The sequence below is a fragment of the Ornithorhynchus anatinus genome, chromosome 5 (assembly GCF_004115215.2).
Source record: "Ornithorhynchus anatinus isolate Pmale09 chromosome 5, mOrnAna1.pri.v4, whole genome shotgun sequence".
NCBI lineage: Eukaryota > Metazoa > Chordata > Mammalia > Monotremata > Ornithorhynchidae > Ornithorhynchus > Ornithorhynchus anatinus.
In genome coordinates, this window is record NC_041732.1 from 37,619,885 (window position 1) to 37,637,411 (window position 17,527).

General features: G+C 54.9%; 2 protein-coding genes across 5 annotated transcripts in view; one reads left to right on the forward strand and one right to left on the reverse strand.

Annotated features, from left to right (window-relative positions):
- The window catches only part of ADGRA2 (adhesion G protein-coupled receptor A2), a 43,510-nt gene extending 34,284 nt beyond the window's left edge, over nucleotides 1-9,226 (forward strand). For all 4 annotated transcript variants that reach the window (XM_029064999.2, XM_029065000.2, XM_029065002.2 and 1 more), the window contains exons 15-19: nucleotides 31-158; nucleotides 1,260-1,383; nucleotides 1,671-1,819; nucleotides 5,737-5,826; nucleotides 6,021-9,226. In XM_029064999.2, coding sequence (XP_028920832.1) covers nucleotides 31-158; nucleotides 1,260-1,383; nucleotides 1,671-1,819; nucleotides 5,737-5,826; nucleotides 6,021-7,290 — 1,761 coding nt within the window. In that variant the 3' untranslated portion in view covers nucleotides 7,291-9,226. The remainder of the gene's footprint in view (nucleotides 1-30; nucleotides 159-1,259; nucleotides 1,384-1,670; nucleotides 1,820-5,736; nucleotides 5,827-6,020) is intronic.
- BRF2 (BRF2 RNA polymerase III transcription initiation factor subunit) lies at nucleotides 9,141-15,262 on the reverse strand. Its single transcript, XM_029065004.2, has 4 exons — nucleotides 14,885-15,262; nucleotides 11,811-11,870; nucleotides 10,843-11,164; nucleotides 9,141-10,245 (listed from the first exon to the last, which is right to left on the reverse strand). The coding sequence occupies exons 1-4, from the start codon at nucleotides 15,036-15,038 to the stop codon at nucleotides 9,501-9,503; spliced, it is 1,281 nt and encodes a 426-aa protein (XP_028920837.1). The 5' UTR covers nucleotides 15,039-15,262; the 3' UTR covers nucleotides 9,141-9,500.
- Nucleotides 15,263-17,527: the final 2,265 nt, after the last annotated feature.

Below are 17,527 nucleotides of genomic sequence, written 5' to 3' on the forward strand. Positions count from 1 at the left end.
ACCCTCCCCCCTTCTTCCTGACCCTTCCAGGAGCTGAGCGCTTTTCCGCAGGAGGCGGGGGGTGCGGGAGCAGGGCTGCACCCTGTCATCTACCCCTGCACAGCCCTGCTGCTGCTCTGCCTCTTCTCCACCATCATCACCTACATCCTCAACCACAGGTGGGTGGGCTGGCTGCAGAGAGAGGGGTGGGCAGAGGCACGGAGGGCTGGACGGGGAGGGGAAGGAGCTGGTTTCACGAGTTGGGGGTTGTCCCCGGTGAAGGGCAGTGTGAGGAGCAGGGGGTGTTAAGGGGCTGGGGGTTTCACATGAGGATCTGTAACTGGGGTTTTATGCCTGAGTCTGTGAGTGGGGCAGATGCATGGAGAAGTGTAGGTCTGCACAGGGGACAGAAACATGGGGAGGTGTTGGGGCAGGGGACAGATGCATGGGGAGGTGTTGGGGTGGGGAACAGATGCAGCACGGGAAGCAGCACAGCCTAGTGACTCCAAGCACGGGCTTGGGAGTCAGAGGATGTGGGTTCTAATCCGGGACCGCCACTTGTCTGCTGCGTGATCTTGGGCAAGTCACCTAACTTCTCTGTGCCTCAGTTACCTCCTCTGTAAAATGGGGATTAAGAATGTGAGCCCCAAGTGGGACAACCTGATTACCTTGTATCTACCCTAGTGCTTAGAACAGTGCTTGGAACACAGTAAACACTTAACAAATACTATAATAATTATTATTATTAAGCATAGGGAAGTGGAGGTGTTCGTGGGGGACAGACACAAAGGGAAGTGTAGGGGTGTGTATGTTTGGGGATTATATATTGATGGAACTAGGGGCAGTGGACTACATATAGAGGCCGGAGTCTATAAGCCATCCTGGGTGGAGGTGGTGGAGTCCTAAACAAGAGGAAATGGAATTAGATGGCATTTAAAATAATAGGACTAAGTGTCAAAAGAGAATTTCTTCACTGTTAGAGTGATTAAACCCTACAACAGGCTATGAAGGGAAATCTCAATTCCTAGATTTCTTTAAAAACAGAAGATCCTCCAGGCCTGTCCTGTGTGGTTTTGGACTGGGGTCTACGGGGAGGTGCCGGTGGGGTGGAAGGTTGGACGTTCACACGTCTGAGGGGGTGCGGACGTCTGTCTGCCCCTAGATACCTGGCCGCCCACCCCAGTGAGCTGTCCTCCGAGCATGTGGGGAACTGGGGGTGGGGTGGGGCGGGCCACGCTGGCTGAGCCTCGTACCAGTAGCACTGTCTGTGTCTGTGTCAGCTCCATCCACGTCTCCCGGAAGGGCTGGCATATGCTGCTTAACCTCTGCTTCCACATGGCCATGACCTCGGCCGTCTTCGCAGGTGGCATCACCCTCACCAACTACCTGATCATCTGCCAGGCCGTAAGTCCCACCCCCTCTCTGTCCTTCTGCCTCTGGGGGGAGGGGAGAGAAGGAAGAAAGAGGGAGGGGGCGCTCACTCTGAGGCGAGCGGTGAGTGGGTCGTGACCACACGGGATAGCACGTGAGGAGGAGGGGCCTCGCTCGACGTGCCACACTGGGGAGAAGGGTTGACCCAGTCGTGGGGTGAGGGGTCAGTGGGAGCAGGAGGGGGATGTGGGGCCCAGAGAAGGGTGCCAGTGTGCGGGTATCCCCCACAGCACCCAGGTGATCTCTTCCCTCCCCAACAGGTGGGCATCACCCTGCACTACTCCTCGCTGTCCACGCTGCTCTGGATGGGGGTGAAGGCCCGCGTGCTCTACAAGGAGCTCACCTGGAGGGGGCCACCCCCCCAGGACGGGGGGGACCTCGGCCCTCCTGCCCCACGCCCCATGCTCCGGTAAGAACCAGCCCTGTCCCTCCTGCCTGGCTCCTCCTCGGGCCCTGGTCTGAGAGGGAGGGGAGGTGGTTGGTGAGGCAGATGCATAGGTTGTGGGCCCCCAAAAAGTCAGGCTCCCCATCAGCTGGCATTGGCAGAGAAGGCACGGACGCAGGGCCTCGGGCCCTGGTCTGAGAGGGAGGTGGGGTGGGTGGTGAGGGAGGTGGAGGGGTTATGGGCCCCAGAAAGTCACACTCCCAGGTGGTTGGTGTCGGCAGAGAAGGTATGAGCTCAGGGCCAGGCCCGGAGTGGTCAGTGGTGCCTCATTTGGCAGGGAGAGGGAGGGTAAGAAAGGGCTCCCCTCAAGCACATGGGGACTAGAGGGAGGCTGTTTCTGAAGGCGTTAAGGGGGTCACTGGACCTGCAAAAGCAGCCTACTTACGGTGGGTGAGGAGAAGATGGGAACAATTAATCAATCATATTTCTTGAGCATTTACCAAGTCCTCTACCCCTACCCGCAGTGATCAGTCAACAATGGTATTTATTGAGTGCTCACTATATGCAGAGCACTGTACAGACTGTAAGCTCATTGCAGGCTGGGAATGTGTCTGTTGTATTGTACTCTCCCAAGCACTTAGTACGGTATAGGGCTCAGGCCTGGGAATCAGAAAGTCTTGGGTTCTACTCCCGGTTCTGCCTCTTGTCTGTGTGACTTTGGGCAAGTCACTTTGCTTCTCTGTGCCTCAGTTACCTCATCTAAAATTGGGGATTGAGACTCTGAGCCCTATATGGGACAAGGACTGTATCCAGCCCTATCTGCTCTTATCCACCCCAGTTCTTAGCTTTGTGCCTGGCACATAGTAAGTGCTTAACAAATACCATTATTATATTACAGTGCTCTGCACACAGTAAGCACTCAATAAATATGACTGACTAAGCTCTTGGGAGAATACAGTACAAGAGACTTGGTAGATATGATTTCTGACCACAAGCAGCAAGGCCTGGTGGATAGAGCAAGGGCCTGGGAGTCAGAAATTCTAATCCCAGATTTGCCACTTATCTGTTGTAGGACCTTGGTCATGGCTCTTTACTTCTCTGGACCTCAGTTACCCCATCTGTAAAATGGGGATTAAGACTGTGAGCCACATGTGGGGCGTGGACTGTGTCCAACCTGATTACTTTGTATCTACTCCAACGTTTACTACTGTGCCTGGCATACAGAAAGAGCTTAACAAATACAATAAAAAAGGAGCTTACAATTTAGTGGGAGAGACAATGCTTAGTACGTTGCCTGGTACATAATAAGAGCTCAACAACTACCATAAAAAAGAAGCTTACAGCCTAGTGGGAGAGACAGACATTTAAATAAATGTCAGAGAAGTAACAGAGTATAAGGATATGTACGTCAGTGCTGTGGGGCTAGGAGTGAATATCAAAGTGCTTTAGAGGTATAGATCCAAGGTGACATGGAAAGGAAGGCAAATATGTTGGGGAAAAGAGAGGGTAGCCAGAGAAGACTTCTTGGAGGAGATACGATTGCAGTAGGGCATTGAAGAGGGAAGAAGGGAGGTTTGTTGGACATGATGGGGAAGGGAGTTCTAGGCCAGAAACCAAGGACTTGAGCAAGGGGCCAATGGCGAGAGACGAGATGGAGACACAGGAACTAGGCTGAAGTTAGATGAGATCCAAGTATATGGCCTAGATTGTAGTAGGATATTAGTAAACCTAGGTAGGAAGGGGAGAGCGTACTCAAATCCTTAAAGTCGGTGGAAAGGAGTTTCTGCTTGATATGGATACGGATGGGCAACCTTTGGAAGTTTTAGAGAAATGAGGACATGCATGCAGGATAGTTTTTTAGAAGAATGATCACTGGCAGTAGTGTGAGGTAAGAACTCAAGTAGGAGAGACTGGAGACAGGGAGGTCAGCAAGGAGGGTGATGCAGTAGTCGAGTCAGGATGTAAGCGCCTGGACCAGCATGGTAGCAGTTTGGATGGAGAGGAAAGAGCAAATTCTTGAGATGTTGCTGAGGTAAAATTGACCGGATTTGGTGACAGACTGATCAGGCAGGTTGAAGGACAGAGATAATGCCGAGATTATGGGCTTGTGAGGCAGGGACAAGTTGATGTTGTCTACAGTGATGGAAAAGTCAAGGGGAAGATGGTTTGGGAGGGAAGACTACAAGTTCTGTTTTGGGCATATTAAGTTTAATGGGTTGACAGGACATCCAAGTAGAGATGTCCTGAAGGCAGGAGGAAATGTGAGGCTTATGGAAATGTGAGGTAGATTATGGGAATCACCCACAGAGATGTCAGATGAAGCCATGGGAGAGAATGAGTTCTCCAAGGGAGTGGATGTAGAGGGAGAACAAAAGGGGACACAGACTGAACTTTGAGGGGCTGCCACAGTTAGGAGGTGAGAGGTGGAGGAGGGGCTGCCGAAAGACACTGACAACGAGCAGCCAGAGAGAGAGAAGGAGAACCAGGAGTGGATGGTGGTGTCAGTGAAGAAGCTAAGATTAAATGTTTCCACCGGGAAGTGTTGGGGGGAGAACCAGAGAGTCCAAGGCATCTGAGAGGTCAAGGAGGATTAGGATTGCCAATCTCCCTCCTAACCTTCCTCTCCAAGTTTCTCAAGTGAGTTGTCTACACCTACTGCCTCTATTTCCTCTCCTCCAATTCTCTCCTCAATGTCCCTGCAACCTGACTTCCATGGAAACTGCCCTCTGAAATCACCAATGACCTCCTCAACAAATCCAACGACTTCTACTCTATTCTCATTGTCCTTGACTTCCCTTTTAGGATAGGGTATAATAATAATAATGTTGGTATTTGTTAAGTGCTTGCTATGTGCAGAGCACTGTTCTATACATGGGCATGTTTGAAAGCAGAGAGGAAGGAGGCATTGGAAAGTGAAAGGTTGAAGACGGCAGTCGGGAAAGGAAGAGGAGAGGGTGCAGATGTTTTAATAGGGTGTGACAGACTGGAGACCCAGGTGAAGGGGATAAATTTTAAGAGGCAGGAGATACTGCTGGGAAGAAAGGGAGAGTCCAAAAGTGGGCAGGAAGAGGGTGGGACGGGAGTGGAGCAGGGGAAAGTTTAGGGAGCTCATGCCTGATGGTTACAATTTCAACGATAATATCGGGGACAAGGTTATTAGGGGCAGGTGATGGGGGAGGAGAGAGGTGGGATTTAAAGAGGGAGTTAAAAGTCTGGAAGAGCTGGAGTGGGAGCACAGGCAGGTGAGGAGATGGTAGTCAGAGAATGGGATTTCAAAGGTGGCGAGGTGAGAGATTGTAGAGTAGAAACAATAAAATCTCCAACAGCTCCTCCAACCTGTGGGTGGCTTGGCATCTATGTGGGAGGGGCAGCCCTTGAGCCACGGCCCAAATGAAGCACTGTGGCCTATTGGTTAAAGCATAGGTTTTTAAGCACTCAAGTATCTCGCCCCCTCCTACCTTACCTTGCTGATTTCCCACTACAGCTCAGCCCCCACACTTTGCTCCCCCAACACCAACCTACACATCGTCCCGCGATCTCACCTATCTCGCCACTGACAACTCACTCACATCCTTCTTTGGCAGACCATCATTTCCCACCTTCAAAGCCGTATTAACATCACATCTCCTCCAAATGGACTTCCCCAACTAAGCCTCATCTCCCCGACTCCCCTTTCCTTCTGTGTCACCTAAACGCTTGGATCTATACCCTATAAGCACTTGCTACTCACCCCACCCCCACAGCACTTACGTATCTATCCGTAATTTATTTTTTAACGTCTGGTTCCCGCTCTAGCCTACAAGCTCGTTGTGGACAGGGAAGGCGTCTACCAACTTTGTACTGTACTCGCCCCAAGTGTCTAGTACGATACTCCGCACGCTACGTGCTCAATAAATCCCACCGGTCTATTGATCCTTCTCCGCTGACTCGTTTCCCTCCAGGTTCTACCTGATCGCTGGGGGCATTCCGCTCATCATCTGTGGCATCACGGCTGCTGTCAACATCCACAATTACAGGGACCACAGCCCCTAGTGAGTCAAGGGTCTGCTCATCCTCGTTCTTTCTGGCTAGTCCCTCCCGTCCCCAAGACCAGGACTCTGAGAGCCCTGGGCTTTCGACATAGCTCATCCCCTTCCCGCAACCCATCCTCCCCGGGTCCAGATGTGCCCCTTCCTCTCCTCTCCCTGTCCCGTTTGACCTCCCCTCGCTCTCTCTCACTCTCTAGCTGCTGGCTGGTGTGGCGTCCAAGCCTGGGGGCCTTCTACGTGCCAGTGGCCTTGATCCTGCTCGTAACCTGGATCTACTTCCTCTGTGCCGGACTGAGCTTGCGAAGGGACCGGGGGCAAGGCCCCAAGGGGGTCCCCTGCGGGTCCTCACTAGAGCCAGGTGAAGAGCTCCCGGCCCGGCTCCGGCCCGGCGGCCCCCTCTTAAGTGACTCGGGCTCCCTGTCGGCAGCCAGGGGGCTGGGGGGGACTTCGTCGGGTGCTCGAGGGACCGGGGATGGCGTCTACTCTCCTGGGGCCCAGCTGGGGGCCCTGGTGACCACCCATTTCCTTTATCTGGCCCTGTGGACCTGTGGAGCTCTGGCCGTGTCCCAGGACTGGCTGCCCCAGGTAGTGTGCAGCTGTCTGTACGGGGTGGCCGCCGCTGCCTTGGGCCTCTTCGTCTTCACCCACCACTGCGCCCGGCGCCAAGACGTCCGGGCCTCCTGGCACGCCTGCTGCCCCTCCCCGCGCGGGCCGCCCCACCCTCTGCCCGTCCCCCCCGAGGAGAGCTCCCCGGCCTTCGGGGAGCGATCCCCCTCCCTCAAGTCTTCCCCGGCCGGCAGCAGCAGCGGGGGCGGCCACGCCTCGCACCTAGGCCCCTGCAAACTCACCAACCTGCAGGTGGCCCAGAGCCAGGTGTCTGAGGGTGGCACGGCCTCTCGGGGGGAGGAGCCCGAGCCTCCCGCCCCCCGCGTCCCCACCTCCCGCCACCCCAACAATCTCCACCCCGGGCGCCGGGCGCACAAGAGCCGGTGCAAGGGGCAGCGAGGCGGAGAGGGGGGAAGCAAACACCGGCCGAAGGCCCCGAGGGCAGGGGTGGCGGGGGCGGCTCCGGCCTCGGAGCCACCGCCGTCCAGTGAGAGCGGCAGCCTGCGCAACAGCCCCTCCGAGAGCTATCCCAGCAGCAACTGCAACAGCCCGGGGACCAGCCCGCGGGACGGGGAGCCCGGCCCCACGCCCTCAGAGGGCAGCGACGCCAGCGGGCCCCCGGGCCGCCCCGAGCCCGGGAGGGCGGCCCAGCGCCGCAGCGCCAGCCGGGACAACCTCAAAGGAGGGGCGGGGGGAGGCCTGGAAAAGGAGAGCAAGCGCCGTTCGTACCCTCTCAACACCGCCAGCCAGAACGGGGGCCTGAAGGGCGGCAAGTATGACGACATCAATCTGGCCGCTGTGGAGGGGGCGGGCGGCAGCTGCATGAAGACGGGCCTCTGGAAGAGCGAGACCACGGTCTAGATCTGAGGGTGGGGGGACGAGCCACAGGAGGGCCTCTGCCCCCCACTACCGGAGTCTGGGGAGAACAGGGAGCCCTAGCTGCCCCACACGAGGTTAACCACACTGGGGCCGGGAGCTGGCCGACGGTAGCCACCTCCACCCCTCCACCTGCCCCGCTAATGGACGGGTGCCAGCTAATGGACACTGCTCCTTGTCCTGCCTGTTCTCTGTGAGGGAGGGCGGGGGATGGGGGCACTGGCTGGGACACTGCAGAGAGGAAGTGACAATCGTTGGAATTCATGCAGCTTACACATTATCTCTTCTAGACCTGTCAACCCAGGCCTGGCCCAAGTGCCTAGACACCATCCAGGGGGAGAATGCTTATTTTCCCCTCTAGGCAGCAATGCCCCACCCCACGACACTACACACACACACACAAAAAAAAAAATCAGCAAAGGGCAGTCTCTGGGACCCAAATCCCAAGGCTCCTTCACTCTCACTTAGGCATTTTTCCCACTGGAGCCTAGAACACAGATGAAAGAGGACAAAGGGGTCCTCTCAAGCCCCTCTGTTGTCACTGGAGACAATCGGATCACTTTCCACGAGCCAAACCCCCGATCACTTCAGCTCTGGGAGCAGCTCTGGGTTAGGAAGAGGCCAGAGTCGGGTTGGGATTGAGCTCTATGCTAAGACTGCTGCTCCAGAAGCAGACTAGGCAAAGGGGGAGCGTGGGATTCCTGAGGAGACAAGACAACCTTGGGGAGAGGAGGATGGGGCAGGGAGAGTGGGGCACGTCTGAACTTTCTGCAACCAAAGAGGGAACCAGGGGGTCACCAAGGGGGGAAGGCCCCTGATTTGTAGCTCGACGTGGACTCGAACTTCTCGAGACACGGACCAATGGAACCCTTTAAACTCTTCCTGAGGCAGAACGCCTGATCCTGCCAGGCAGCTAGGAGAGGAGGCGGGGAGGGCTTGGGATGGGCATCTGAACTGTCCTCACCCAAGGAGAGTGAGTCTAAAGCCAGCAAACCCCTGAGCTGAAGTGGTGGGACTGGGGAAAGCACTTACTTCCCAATTCCAAAGCCCAGCCCACTCTCTCAGCAAAGGACAGAAACTCCTGACATTAGCTGTGGCGTCTCCCCTGGGGACAGCGGTGAGGGAGAGGCGGCGGGGGTAGGGTGCGGTGGGGCTGGGGCGTGGGGGGCGGGTTAGGAGCATTCCTTGCCTCTCCTGAAGACAGAGAGCAAGCCGCCCGTTGCTGTCAGAGTCACCACCCGGGAAGCCATTCCTCTCACAGCCGAACCCCGGTGCCCCAAAACGACCCTATCACCCGCTAATCCCGTCCAGCGTGAGACTGAACCCCATCCTTTCCCAAGGCAGTACATCCACAGCACTTAAAGGGGACCTAACATTCTCTCTCGGGGCCACGCTGCACAGCTGGGGCCCACGCCTTCACTCTTCTTCTGCTCCCAGTACTTACTCATCTTTTCCCAGTCTGGAAGGTGGCTATCGGTCCTAGGTTCCAGGACAGCTACGAGAGGGGGAAAGCTTCCACGTTAAGCCCGGGAGGCGAGAGCAACCCAAAGTCCTGCCTTCTCCTCAGGGTGGGCCACCCCAGGTTCATCCCTAAGAGAAGAGAAGGTTGTGGAGAGAGGAAGGAGACACGACCCCGTTGCTTAGGGCATGCTCTGTTATATATGCTTGCTGCACGGTGACAGTATTAGAGAAAGGAAAAAAAGCTTTGTATTATTCTTCCACATATGCTGACCGCTGTTTACATACCTTGCCAATGCCTTAGCACTGGAGAGCTTTTTGCAATATACTGGGGAAGGACAAGGGGGGAGGAGGGAATGAAAGGTGCCAAAGAAACGTGTTTTTCAAACTCGGGTTTTATACAGAATGTTTTCTAGCAGATGCCTCTTGTTTAATATATTAAAGATTCGCCAAGTCCCCTCAACAGCCCTCGGCCTGAACTCGGTCCTTCGGTGTCTTGAGGAGCGATGCCAACTCCATTTTCTGTGCACATCAGGTCCCACGAGGACCGACCCTGTCCAAGTCAGGCCCAAGAGTAACTTCCATCAGACCTTCTCTCTCCCCGTCTCTGTGAGTGTGTGTGTGTGAGTCTCTCTCTCCCTCCCGTACCTACCTAGTTGATGGAAGGAGGAAGTGTTAGAGCCGCTTTTCCTCTCCTATCCCACTGCAATCTGTCAAGTTCACGGGGAGGCAGGGGATCAGGAAGGGTCCGGGGTGCCTACCGCCTTCTGGCTGGCTGCCTGAGCCTTCTGGAATTCCTTCACCTCCTCGTGGGTGCGCAGATACTGCTCCAGCTCGCTGTCAGAGATGTCCTCGTACCCAGTGATGTGAGTGTCCGGGGGGCGGGGGCAGGGCCGCTTCTGGGGCCTCAGCAAGCAAGGGGGCAGCAGAGGAGGGGGACTAGCCGGCCGCTTCCCCCGCTGGGGTACCGAGGGGCGGTCGCTCCCCTTCTCTTCTTGTGGCCGCCGCTCCTCTTCCGGCCCTTCCTCTTCTCTTTCCTCCTGCTCCTCGTCCTCCTCCTCGTCCTGCTCCACCCTCTCCCTGAAGGCCCGGCGGATGAGGAGGTGACGGTGCTGCAGCAGGTCCCCGATGTGCTTCACGACCGTCCGCTTGTCCGGGGACAGGAGCCGCAACCAAGCCAGCTTCCCCGCCATCCGCAGCAGGATGGCCAGCAGCTCCTGCAGCCGGAGGTAGGCCGGGTGGGGGAGGTCCACGCCGGCCAACTGGCAGAAGCGGGCGAGGGGACAGGTCAGGCGGCCACCCGGCCGCAGGGACTGCCAGGCGAGGTAGGCGGCCGCGGTGATCACGGGCACCGGCTGCCGCCCCGTCACCAGCCAGGTGTCGCTGGCTAACTCCACTAGCTGCACGGTCCGGGACACCAGCTTCTCCTTGTCCTCCGCGAACTTGGCCGGCACAGAAGGGGAAGCCTGCGACACCTTGAAGCTGGAACAACAGAGAAGCCCCGGGCTCAGTTGCCCTGGGTGGAGCCGCTCTTCCCTTCCGCTCCTTCGTCCCCCTCCCGACCCACCGGGAGGGGCTTCTCCTAGGTGAGGAAAGAGAAGCTGACTTCTCAAGGGTGGGGACCACCTGAGCACAAAGAGACCCAAACAGTATATCCAGAGAGGGACAGACCCAGGAAGATGGACACCCTCCCCTCCGGCCCAGTCTGGTGGGAATCGGGACCAGGGCAACATGGAGAAGCCAGTGTGGCTTAGTGGACAGAGCACGGGCCTGGGAATCAGAAGGACCTGGGTTCTAATCCTGATTCTGCCACTTGTCTGCTGGGGGATCTTGGGCAAGTCACTTAGCTTCTCTGGGCCTTGGTAATCTCACCTGTAATATGGGGATTAAGACTGTGAGCCCCGTGTGGGATGGGGACTTTGTCCAACCTGATTAGCATGTATCTATCCCAGCGCTTAATACAGGGACGGACAGAGAGTAAGCGCTTAACAAACGCCATTCAAAACCAACAAAAAACCAGCATCTATAACCGGGAAGCGGCCACCCTTCGTAGCCCCAGGCCCCCTGAGCGGTGGGTACCTGCCGCAGTAGGTCTTCACCAGGTCCGCCAGGCTCAGAGCAGGCACGTCCAGTCCTAGAAGCTTCACTACCTGCAGGTAAGCGGCCGAGAACAGCTCCAAGTCGGCGTAGAGCAGGCTGCAGACCGTGCCCATCGTCAGGGGCCAGTTGTGCTGCCGGCAGGTGACCAGGACACAACAACCCACCAGGACCTCCTTCTTCTGGATCCTGGCGGCTCGGAGGGCGGGATGCTGGAACGCCCGCCGGTAGTAGGAGATGGCCGTGTCCTCGAAGGTCGCCGGCAGCTGCAGAACTCGGCACAGGTCCTTCACCCGCCGGAGCCCTGGGAGATGCCACGGCCCGGTCACGCAAAGGGGCGGCAGAAGGCCGGGGAGCTCACGGCCAACGGGCAAACGCCTGTCACGTGCTTCCTCCCGAGTTTACGGCTGATTGGCAAGGGGCACAGTGGCAAACGGAACTGGCTGCCTACTGTGGGTTTACAGTTTGACCGCCCCCACGCTCCCTTATTCTGAGCCAAGTTTTTAAGTCATTCTCCCGGATGGCCCCCTGGGGCGGAGGAAGCTTCTAATGCAAGTGGATACTTGCTCCTGACAAACCCGTTTCTAGAAAACCGTTCCCTCTTATTTGCTGTACCCGGGTGGCCTCCTTACAAGACGGCAACCTGACTGTTGCGCTCCTGAAAGGAGGGTTGGCCCACACCACCTGCTAGGTCCACTCTAGGGCGGTTTCTGAGGTCAAGTTCCACCTGGGGACCCTCAGCCCCAGAGTAACCCCTCAGAACAGGTCTAGTTTCCCCAGGGGACTCTCCCCAGCCCCCTCGATTTCACCCAGAACCTCCCACTCCAGGCTGCCCTGCCCCCCACCTTCTTCGGCTCTGAATCTAGGAAAGGCATTCAGTCCATCCCCGACCCAAAGGACCACTTTCCTTGTTGTTTATACAGCCTTAGGGCAGAGAATCGGGATCTCACCTCGAAGTTGGCTGCGGCTGACTTGTTCGCTCTCTCCTGTGCTACGCGAGTATGTTACCTCTGAAAGAGAATAAAGAGTTTGGTCTCTCGTTACTCCAGACGCCACACAGTACATGCGGCAACATGACCCGCCGATGCCATCTCTTTGGGCCCCGAGGTGGTGATAAAACAGGGGAAGAAACATAAATTTTGCCTGCAAACCTGGGGAAAGGGGGCCAAATCGGGGCAGGGCACAAGGAGTTACCTGCAGTCAATCACTCCTCCTGTCGATCGATCAATGGTACTTATCGATCGCCTACTAAGTGGACAGCTCTGTACTAAGCGCTTGGGAGAGTACGCTTTACCTAATGCCCCTCCACCCCCTGACACACACACACCTTTAGCAGCTATAGGTAGCCCCGGTTTAATAACAATAACAGTAATGATCGTATCTGTTAAATGCCTACTGTGTGCAAAGCACCGTTCTAAGGGCTGGGAGGGTGGGAGGTAGGAGGTGATCAGGTTGTCCCCCATGGGGTTCACAGTCTTAATCCCCATTTTACAGATGAGGCAACTGAGGCACAGAAAAGTGAAGTGACTTGCCCAAGGTCACCCAGCTGACAAGTGGCGGAACCAGGATTAGAACCCACGACCTCTGACTCCCCAGCTCGGGCTCTTTCCACTGAGCCATGCTGCTTCTCTAATCCCGGATCCACCACTTGTCCACGGTGTGACCTTGGGCAAGTCACTTCCCTGTGCCTCAGTGACCTCATCTGTAGAAATGCTCAGTGGAAAGAGCCTGGGCTTGGGAGTCAGAGGTCATGGGTGCGAATCCCGGCTCTGCCACCAGTCAGCTGTGTGACTGTGGGCAAGTCACTTCACTTCTCTGGGCCTCAGAGACCTCATCTGTAAAATGGGGATGAAGACTGTGAGCCTCACGTGGGACCACCTGATTACCCTGCCTCTACCCCAGCGCTTAGAACAGTGCTCTGCACATAGTAAGCACTTAAACACCAACATTACTATTATTATTCTTATAAATGGGGATTAGAAAATGTGCCCCCACGTGGGGCAATCTGATTAGCCGGTGTCTACCCCATTGCTTAGAACAGTGCTCGGCAAGAGTAAGCGCTTAGCTGATAGCATAATAATTATTCCTATGTGCCGAACACTGTTCAAAGCACTGGAAGTCACAGAGCTGACAAGTGGGAAGGGGGTCTGCCAGGAGTCCCAGGGTGGAAGTAGAGGGTTCTGGCACAGGAGGTGAATGGAGGGGGGCATGCCGGGGGGGCAGGGAGTTTAGGAGTGCCAGGGGGCTGGGGGGGGCAGGGGGTTGGGGATGCCGGGGATTGGGGGTGCCAGGGGGCTGGGGGGCCAAGGAGTTGGGGGGCCAGGGAGTTGGGGGGCCAGGGGGCCGGGGGTTGGGGGGCCAGGGGTTTGGGGATGCCAGGGGGTTGGGGGTCCCAGACTGAGCTCCCCTTTTCCCAGACTGAGCTCCCCTTTTCCCTCTGCTCCCTCTACACCCCCCCCTTCACCTCTCCACAGCTAAACCCTCTTCTCCCCCCTTTCTCTCTGCTCCTCCCCCGTCCCTTCCCCTCAGCACTGTACTCGTCCGCTCAACTGTATATATCTTCATTACCCTATTTATTTTGTTAATAAGATGTACCTCACCCTGATTCTATTTATTTGCTATTGCTTTAATAAGATGTTCATCCCCTTGATTCTATTTATTGCCATTGTTCTTGTCTGTCTCCCCCGATTAGACTGTGAGCCCGTCAAAGGGCAGGGACTGTATCTGTTACCGACTTGTCCATTCCAAGCGTTTAGTCCAGTGCTCTGCACATAGTAAGCGCTCAATAAATACTATTGAATGAATATTTATTTGCTATTGTTTTAATGAGATGTTCTTCCCCTGGATTCTATTTATTGCCATTGTTTTTGTCTGCCTGTCTCCCCCGATTAGACTGTGAGCCCGTTACTGGGCAGGGATTGTCTCTATCTGTTACCGACTTGTCCATTCCAAGCGTTTAGTCCAGTGCTCTGCACATAGTAAGCGCTCAATAAATACTATTGAATGAATGAACAGGCATCAATAGCATCGAGGTAAATACAATTATGGATATATACACATCACTAAATCAGTAGCAGGCATCGATAGCATCAAGGTAAATAAATAGAATTATGGATACATACACATCACTAAATCAATAGCAGGCATCAATAGCATCAAGGTAAATAGAATTATGGATATGTACACATCACTACATCAAGAGCAGGCATCAGTAGCATCAAGGTAAATAGAAATTATGGATATATACACATCACTAAATCAAGAGCAGGCATCAACAGCATCAAGGTAAATAAATAGAATTATGGATTTATACACATCACTACATCAATAGCAGGCATCAATAGGATCAAGGTAAATAAATAGAATTATGGATACATACACATCACTAATATAAATTAAAAGAATTATAAATGTGTACGTATATACATATATACAATGAATGAATGGCGGGGGTTGGGGATGCAAGGGGGATGGGGGTGCCAGGGGGTTGGGGGTGCCAGGGGGTTGGGGGTGCCAGGGGGATGGGGTGCCAGGGGGATGGGGGTGCCGGGGGGATCGGGTGCCGGGGGTTGGGGGTGCCAGGGGCATGGGGGTGCCAGGGGGTTGGGGTGCCAGGGGGATGGGGGTGCCAGGGGGATGGGGGTGCCAGGGGGATGGGGGTGCCAAGGGGATGGGGGTGCCAGGGGGATGGGGTGCCGGGGGTTGGGGGTGCCAGGGGCATGGGGGTGCCAGGGGGTTGGGGTGCCAGGGGGATGGGGGTGCCAGGGGGATGGGGGTGCCAGGGGGATGGGGGTGCCAAGGGGATGGGGTGCCAGGGGGATGGGGTGCCGGGGGTTGGGGGTGCCAGGGGCATGGGGGTGCCAGGGGGTTGGGGTGCCAGGGGGATGGGGGTGCCAGGGGGATGGGGTGCCAGGGGGATGGGGGTGCCAGGGGGATGGGGTGCCAGGGGGATGGAGGTGCCAGGAGGTTGGAGGTGCCAGGGGGATGGGGGTGCCAAGGGGTAAGTCCCGAGAGGGGTCGTCACCTCGGAGATGCTCCTCGTCAGCAAAGGTGGTGGTGAGGAGCCCCTCTGTGAGCACGCAGCCACACTGGGCACACACCACCTGCGTCTGGGCGTAGTGGGCGTCCTCCACCACCTCTCCGGACCCGCACTCTGGGCAGCGGCTCCGGCCCGCCATCCCGGGGGGGCCGCGGGGAGGCTAACGGGAGCGACGCCGGGCCGGAGCCGCCATGGCCGCCGCCCTCCCTCCGGCCGCTCCTCCGCTGCCCCCGGGGGGACCCCTGTCGACGCCGCACCGCCCGCCACTTCCGGCCGCGGCGCCGGCCGTGGAGGCGCTCCTGGCCGCGGCTCGCGTCACATCCGGTCCTCGCCTTCAGGAGTCCCCCCCGGAAACGGGAGCCGGAAAAAAGGGTTCCTTCCCGGTGCTGGCCGTGGAGCCCACGGGGAACTGCCTGTCAATCAATCGTATCAATCAATCAATCAATCAATAAATCTAGATAGACAGATAGACAGATAGATGATGGATAAAGATAGATAGATAGATAGATAGATAGATAGATAGATAGATAGATAGATAGATAGATAGATAGATAGATAGATAGATGATAGATAGGTAGACAGACAGGTAGACAGGTAGACAGACAGACAGACAGATAGATAGACAGACAGATAGGTAGACAGATAGGTAGACAGATAGGCAGATAGATGATAGATAGATGATAGAGAGAGAGAGATGGATAAAGATAGATGGATAGAAGATAGATAGATAGATAGATAGATAGATAGATAGATAGATAGATAGATAGATAGATAGATAGATAGATAGATAGATAGGTAGATAGATAGATAGGTAGATAGGTAGATAGGTAGATAGAGAGATCGATAGAGAGATAGATGGATAAAAGATAGATAGATAGATAGGCAGATAGATAGATAGATAATGGATAGATAGATAGATAGATAGATAGATAGATAGATAGATAGATAGATAGATAGATAGATAGATAGATAGATAGATAGATATAGATAGATAGATACAGACAGACAGACAGATAAATGGTGGTATTTGTTAAGCACTTACTATGTGCAAAGCACTGTTCTAAGCGCTGGAGGATACAAGGAGATCAAGTTATAATAATAATGTTGGTATTTATTAAGAGCTTCCTATGTGCAGAGCACTGTTCTAAGCACTGGGGTCTACAGGGTAATCAGGTTGTCCCACATGAGGCGCACAGTCTTAATCCCCAGCTGCTTCTCATATTGGTATTTAAACGCTTACTATGTACAAAGCATTGTTCTAAGCGCTGGGGTAGATACAGGGTAATCAGGTTGTCCCACATGAGGCTCACAGTCTTCATCCCCATTTTACAGATGAGGTAACTGAGACACAGAGAGGTTAAGTAACTTGCCCAAGGTCACACAGTTGCTAAGTGGAGGAGTTGGGATTAGAACCCATGACTTCTGACTCCCAAGCCCGGGTTCTTTCCACTGAGCCAAGCTGCTTCTCATGTTGGTATTTGTTAAGCACTTCCTATGTGCAGAGCAGTGTTCTAAGCGCTGGGGTAGATACAGGGTAATCGGGTTGTCCCACGTGAGGCTCACAGTTAATCTCCATTTTACAGATGAGGTCACTGAGGCCCAGAGAAATGAAGTGACTTGCCCACAGTCACACAGCTGACAAGTGGCAAAGCCAGGATTCGAACTCATGACCTCTAACTCCGAAGCCCAGGCTCTTTCCACTGACCCATACTGCTCCTCTATTTATTGCGCCTTTACTCTGTGCAGTGCCCTGTGCAGAGATGCAGCGGGGCTTAGTGGCACGGGATTGGGAGTCAGTTATCGTGGGTTCTAATACCGGCTCCGCCCCTTGGCTGTGTGACTTTGGGCAACTCACTGAACTTCTCTGGGCCTCAGTTACCTCATTTGTCAAATGGGGATGAAGACTGTGAGCCTTACGTAGGACAACCTGATGACCTTGTATCTCCCCCCAGCGCTTAGAACAGTGCTTGGCCCATAGTAAGCACATGGCAAATACCCTCATCATGATCACCCATCATGGGGAGCAGCATGGCTCAGTGGAAAGAGCACAGGCTTGGGAGTCAGAGGTCATGGGTTCGAATCTCGACTCTGCCACTTGTCAGCTGTGTAACTGTAGGCAAGTCACTTCACTTCTCTGTGCCTCAGTGACCTCATCTGTAAAATGGGGATGAAGACTGGGGATGAAGACTGTGAGCCTCACATGGGGCAACTTAATTACCCTGTCTCTACCCCAGTGCTTGGAACAGTGTTCTGCACATAGCATTTGACAAATACCAACATTATTATCACTACTAAAGGGTTGGGAGAGTACAATATGACAACGTTGGTAGACACGTTCCTAGAGGCGGAGACAGACATTTATATAAATTACTGATATGTTACATAAGTGCAGTGGCTGAGAGAGGGGTGAATAAAGAGAGCAAATCCAAATGCAGGGACGAGGCAGAAGGGAGTGAGAGAAAAGGAAATAAGGGTTTAGTTGGGGATCCTCTTGAAGGAGACATGCCTTTAATAAGGCTTGGAGGGTGATCATCTGTCGGATATGAAGAGGGAGGGAGTTCCGGGCCAGAGGCAGAATGTGGGTGAGAGGTCGGTGGCTAGAAAGATGAGATCCAGGTACAGTGAGTA

What these genes read in the sequence shown, in the direction of transcription:
- BRF2 (XM_029065004.2), bottom strand. Translation starts at nt 15,038, where the DNA reads ATGGCGGGCCGGAGCCGCTGCCCAGAGTGCGGGTCCGGAGAGGTGGTG. An exon ending in TGACGAGGAGCATCTCCGAG is followed by an intron (nt 11,871 to 14,884) that starts GTGACGACCCCT and finishes ATTCTCTTTCAG; the next exon opens with AGGTAACATACTCGCGTAGC. An exon ending in GTGAAGACCTACTGCGGCAG is followed by an intron (nt 10,246 to 10,842) that starts GTACCCACCGCT and finishes CTGTTGTTCCAG; the next exon opens with CTTCAAGGTGTCGCAGGCTT.